Source organism: Triticum urartu, chromosome 6 (genome assembly GCF_003073215.2).
Source record: "Triticum urartu cultivar G1812 chromosome 6, Tu2.1, whole genome shotgun sequence".
Classification (NCBI taxonomy): Eukaryota; Viridiplantae; Streptophyta; class Magnoliopsida; order Poales; family Poaceae; genus Triticum; species Triticum urartu.
The window spans coordinates 43,847,557-43,852,955 of NC_053027.1; the positions used below are offsets into that span (position 1 = coordinate 43,847,557).

Consider the following 5,399-nt stretch of genomic DNA (forward strand, 5'->3'; position numbering starts at 1 on the left):
TGTGCGGTGGGTTTTCCCCGAGTGATTTTTTTCATTGTTTTTTTACATGCGGGAGGGGCCGAAAGTGGGCGAAGGACTGGTAGAACGCGTTGGAGATGCCCTAACTAGGGATCCAAGCGGCACACTGTTTAAGCCCACTTATCAGTCTAACGGTTCAAACAAGTTCTCTTTTTCTAAGAAAATAACTACTATCAAGCTAACCAAAAAAAGGGCTTTGCGCCGTCGTTTATCGCGCCATTTACATCCCTACCTCTAACCAACGGTACTGATTTTTACCCGTGCTATGCTTGAAAAAAAAGTTTGGCACCTCGTTAACCCCTCCTGGTTGAAGAAAATAAAAACAGAGCACCGTTTGGACAACGCACAGCGCCAACCTTGTGTGGGGAATATACAATCTCATGGGCTTTTACGTTTCTCTGTTAGTCATGGCCTTATGGGCTCTCACCAGCAGCGGTCTCATGGGCTGGCTAGTCGTCCCCGTCTCTTCAGCGTCACTTTGGACCTGGGCTTGACTGACCGCACACCCTGCACGACCTGTGAGCGAGATGACGACGACCAGCTTCCTCCCCCGTTCCGCGGCGGCGCCGCCGCTGGACGACGACGACCTGCTCTCCGAGATCCTGCTCCGCCTCCCCCCGCAGCCGTCCTCCCTCCCACGCGCCTCCCTCGTCTGCAGGCGCTGGCGCAGCCTCCTCTCCGACCCCGCCTTCCGCCGCCGCTTCCGCATCCACCACCGCCGCAGCCCTCCGCTCCTCGGCTTCATCGACGCGAACCAGGGCATCACCTTCCAGCCAGCCCTGGACGCCCCCGACCGCCTCCCCCGCGGCCACTTCTCCCTCGACCTCCACGACCGCTACATGACCCTCGGATGGCGCCACGGCCTCGCGCTCTTCTTCCTCCCGATCCCGCTCCAGGTCGTCGTGTGGGACCCCGTCGCCGGCGTCCAGCACCGCCTGGCCGTGCCCCCGGGGTTCGGGTTCCACCCGTTGGAGAACCCCATCAACGGGACGGTGCTCCGCGCCGCCGGAGAAATCGACCACTTCCAGGTGGTCTTGGTAAGCAGCGACGGGAAGCAGCCTAGAAGAGCGCTCGGCCGCGTTTACTCGTCGGAGACCGGCGTATGGGGCGATACCATCTCATGCCCGGTTCCATTGGTGTCTATGGTTCATATAGGCGAGCCCGCTGTACTGGCGGGGGATTGCATTTATTGGTTGGTTTCAGCATCCAATATCATCGAGTTTGATTTGGATAGGCAGACCCTAGCTGTGACATTGTTGCCAGCGCAGGTGCTTACCAGCCGCAATCGCCATGTCGTGGTTATGCGGACAGAGGGTGGTGGGATGGGTCTCATCGTCGTGTCAGACTTCATCGCCCAATTATGGAAGAGGGAGACAGACTGTCATGGCGATGTTTCTTGGAGCAGTTGGAGAACTATTGAACTGGACAAGTTACTTCCCCCAAATTCAGAGAAAGAGCCACCGAATATGATAGGTTATGCAGAGGAAAATAATGTGGCGTTCTTCTGGACAGTTGTTGGTGTCTTCATGGTCCACCTTGAGTCGTTGCAGCTCAAGAAACTTCCTGTGACCGGCATCGCTTATCGTTACTATCCATTCGAAATTGTCTACACTCCAGGTACCTTTTCACTGAGGATATAACAAAACAGAGTTATTTTTCGTTAAGTGGCTGATTAAATGCCGCTTTAGTAAGTAGTGTAATATCACTTGTTTCTTTTGCTGCTTGGTGACCTTTTCAACACATCTCTTCTGAACCTGCACAATGTTGCTCCTAATATTGTTATTTTATTACCAAACTTTGCACTATCTGCTTCAAGTCAGAGCTATGGAAAGAAACATAAAAACTACTATATGAAGTTAATTATAGGCATACCCTGAGAGGGAACTATCTGGTCTGGTGGCTATGCAGTTGTCAAATAATCAAACGGATAATCCTTTTCCATGACATGGATCAAGCACAGATCAGCTATCTAGGATATATAAGTTATATAAAAAGTCTGCACTAAAACAATCAACATCGAGGTTGGCTAGTTCTTTGTATAACGATTAACCTGAATCACAGTGGCCTGCGGCCTGCCTATTGAAATATGCAAGGGTTGTATAATGGTAGTGTTAGCGCATAGCCGCAGTGCAGTTTGTGTTTCAAGATGAGGTGCATAGCAGTTTGAAGTCGCGAAAAACTATAAGAATAATTAGCTTGAACAAACTATAATGTCGAACAGGTAGCCTTGCATTTGGAAGCTTAAAAGCTAGTCCATCCGTTCACAAATATAAAATGTTTTGGATATTTCAATATGGACTACATACGGACTGAAATGAGTGAACAAACACACTAAAACATGTCTATATACATCCGATTGATAAAAAGTTAGAACATCTTATATTTCAGTATTTGTATTTCTTTATTTCAGTATGTTATCTCCGCTGAGTTTGCTAATAATCTTAAATCCACAATCGTTACTTGGTTTGAAATTTACAAAATAATTGTTCATTTATCACTTGTAGTAGACCCCTATTGCAAGTGTTCGTTTATAGCATAAAAAAAATCAATTACTTGAGTTAATTTCATCTTTTCAAATTACAGCTGCAAGTTTATCTAAGTATCTTGTTTATGCCTCCTCATACCTATTTGACCGTTTCTTTGTAATGTGCCGTTTGACTTATTATGCTTATAACAGGCATTGGTGGTGGACACGAGGGAGCGGAAGTTGTGAGGCATTTGTGGTGGACACGGTGTAGACAATACATACGGCGATTATTCAGTTAGATATGATATTGTGATGTACTGGTCAAGTGGGTAAGCTTATCTTCCACATGCAAGTTGAGTTATCTGAACTGTTATTTTCCGAATATGTATTGCTTTACTTATTATTACCATTTCTCAAGTACCAAATTGCAAGAGCATACGCTATGAGTCTCTCTACAACCCTTTGCTCAACTATTGCCCACCTAACGGCCTCCCATCATGCTTTCATGGATCACTGCCTCCTGGATGTTTTCTTCTGGCCCAGCTTCTTTGCCTTCTCATAGATGAGGAATCTTGTCATGTTAAGCGGGTAGCAGAATGAAATACTTCCTCCTTCCTGTGCTCAGTGAGAAACTTGAATACTCTTTCCTCGTTGGTGGTTCTTGTAATTGGGTGCTGGTAGATGGTGCAGTTGCGATTGTTTTGAGTGACAATTGGGATCTCAGTGAACGTGATCTGATTACCGGAGTGAAATCTCCGGGTATAATGAGTATCTTGATGTTCCCTTGGTACAAATTTCTGAATGGACCAAATAGTATCCTCTGTATTGAAACTTCTGTTGTCATAAGGAAAAATAACCCATGGACCATATGTTTGCATTCCTTATCATCTTCTCTCATCGATTCACACTTCATTTAGGTTTTTAATATAATATAAATACATCTGGGTTAGCAATTGTTCATGAAAAAAAATGCCTATTGAGCTATAAATGCAGCTTGACTGAAGATCTAAAAAGGTCAGTTGCCATATCTGCCAGCAAACTGATAATTACTGTTTGAAGTATAACGAAGGAAATTCTGCATTACTAAATACTAATTCATGTCCCGTGGCTACTAGCATTATTATTCATTCCCCCCCTGAAACTTGTTTGGTGACGGTAAATTCATTTTCTCCCTGAAATTTGTTTGGTGACTGTAAATTCATTTTCCCCCTGAAATTTGTTTGGCGACGGAATCTAGCTAAACAAATCTTGAGTAGAGAAATACGTAATAAGCTGTATCAGCAACATGCACTGAAACTTGAATAGTTGATAGATCAGTAAGCCTTTTATTTTCCTTGGCATTAGTGAACATCTGTGGATGAACAATGTCTTTACTGTTTGTAGTCTTCGGTGGAGAATCAAATTTTGGTTGTGCCCTTGGATGCCATATCCTCCCGTATCTTAACTTCTGGTGGCCTATGTTTGCATTGATTATGTTGTATATTATATAATAGGTTGGTGTTTTCTCTCTCGTTCTTTTTAGTATAGTTCAATTAGCACGATTATTAGCTGATTCAAGATGTACCATTTTCACCACACTCCTAGTTGCATATACACATGAAGTCATTTTGATGTATACAGGTATTTTGGCTCCCCTTGTTCTCTATGTGTTTGGGTGAAAGTATATGCCAGTAGCATATGTTTGGTTACCTCCTTGTTCTCTAAATTACTTTCTGTCAGTTTGTTCGGTTGGGGTTGGAGAGTGAAAACCTCAGTGTTGTATTTTGTAGTATGAAAGCTTATGTAGATGTATATCAAGAGTAAGTCTTTGTTCAAAGTGAACCCCTTTATGTGGATGATTTCACCCACATATGTAATCATGGCTTGGTTATATATACTTCTAATCAGTTCTGAACCTGTTTATGATTCCATGAGGGGAAATAATTTTGGACCAGTGAGAAATTCATAATTTTTACGGTCAACAGCCCTTTCACCTTACCACTCGCCACCTCCTTTTCAGGTTAGCGGGATGAGGCGTGGTGCGTGTGATAACCACTTTGTACTTGTTAAAAGCTCATTTGTATGTGTATCTTACCACTTTGCTTTTTTTTTTTTTGACATCATATCTTACCACTTTGCTGGTGTTAGTATATAGTATTGTTGTACCTATGAAAATGATAGGTGTATTACAAGAACATGCGTGTTCTTATGGTAGTGCTCGTCAGCTTTTTCTTATGTACTGTATATACAAGGCTTGGTTGAATTGTGAATGTGTATGCAAATATCTGTTGAATATGTATGGTTAATGGTAACCGGTAAGATTGCTTTACCTGTTGTCTGTCTACCTCTCATTGTGTCTTCTCAATCTCCGGCCGGTCCATGTCGTGGAGGATGGTCGCCGCTGCTCCGTTACTGCTGGCATCAGGCCGGACGCCGATGTCACAGCCCTAGCTCAGGCCCTGTTGTCTTGTTTGATCATGATGTCATCATGTTTAAAATTCAAATGAATTTGAAATGAGGATTGTTAAACCCTAGCAGTAAATGAAATTCAACTAGGGTCAAAATTAAATCTTTTCAATGAACCCAAAATGCCTTTCATAAATGTTCATCACTTTTGAATTGGTCTAGAACCTTTGTCAAAAATGGTGCACACTTCTCTAGGACTCTTTGGATTTTTGAATTAAATCATAAGTATTTGAATTTGGACATTTAAATTCTATAAAGTATTTTAAATGTCCAAATAATCTTGAAAGCATTTAAGGGCTATTGGAAATAATTCTACAAGTGCCCACAAATATTTCCAGGATTTTATAAAATGATTTAGTATTTTTACTAAATCAAAACAGAGCAAATAAATAGAAAACATAAAGAAAACAGGAAAGAGAGAGAGAGGGCACTGACCTGGCAGCCCACTTACCTGGCTAGCTGGCGGCCC

At 43.0% G+C, this 5,399-nt stretch overlaps 1 protein-coding gene across 5 annotated transcripts; it reads left to right on the forward strand.

Annotated features, from left to right (window-relative positions):
- The first annotated feature begins 282 nt into the window (after positions 1–282).
- LOC125513723 lies at positions 283–4,793 on the forward strand. Of its 5 annotated transcripts, XR_007286104.1 has the most exons (4): positions 283–1,635; positions 2,696–2,814; positions 3,869–3,978; positions 4,485–4,793. XR_007286104.1 is itself a non-coding variant. In XM_048678900.1 (3 exons), the coding sequence occupies exons 1-2, from the start codon at positions 546–548 to the stop codon at positions 2,782–2,784; spliced, it is 1,179 nt and encodes a 392-aa protein (XP_048534857.1). In that variant the 5' UTR covers positions 283–545; the 3' UTR covers positions 2,785–2,814; positions 4,485–4,793. The 5 variants fall into 5 exon arrangements, 3 of the variants coding, with proteins under 3 accessions (XP_048534857.1, XP_048534860.1, XP_048534858.1); XR_007286103.1 differs by having other exon boundaries at positions 2,696–3,978; XM_048678900.1 differs by lacking the exon at positions 3,869–3,978.
- The last annotated feature ends 606 nt before the right edge of the window (positions 4,794–5,399 follow it).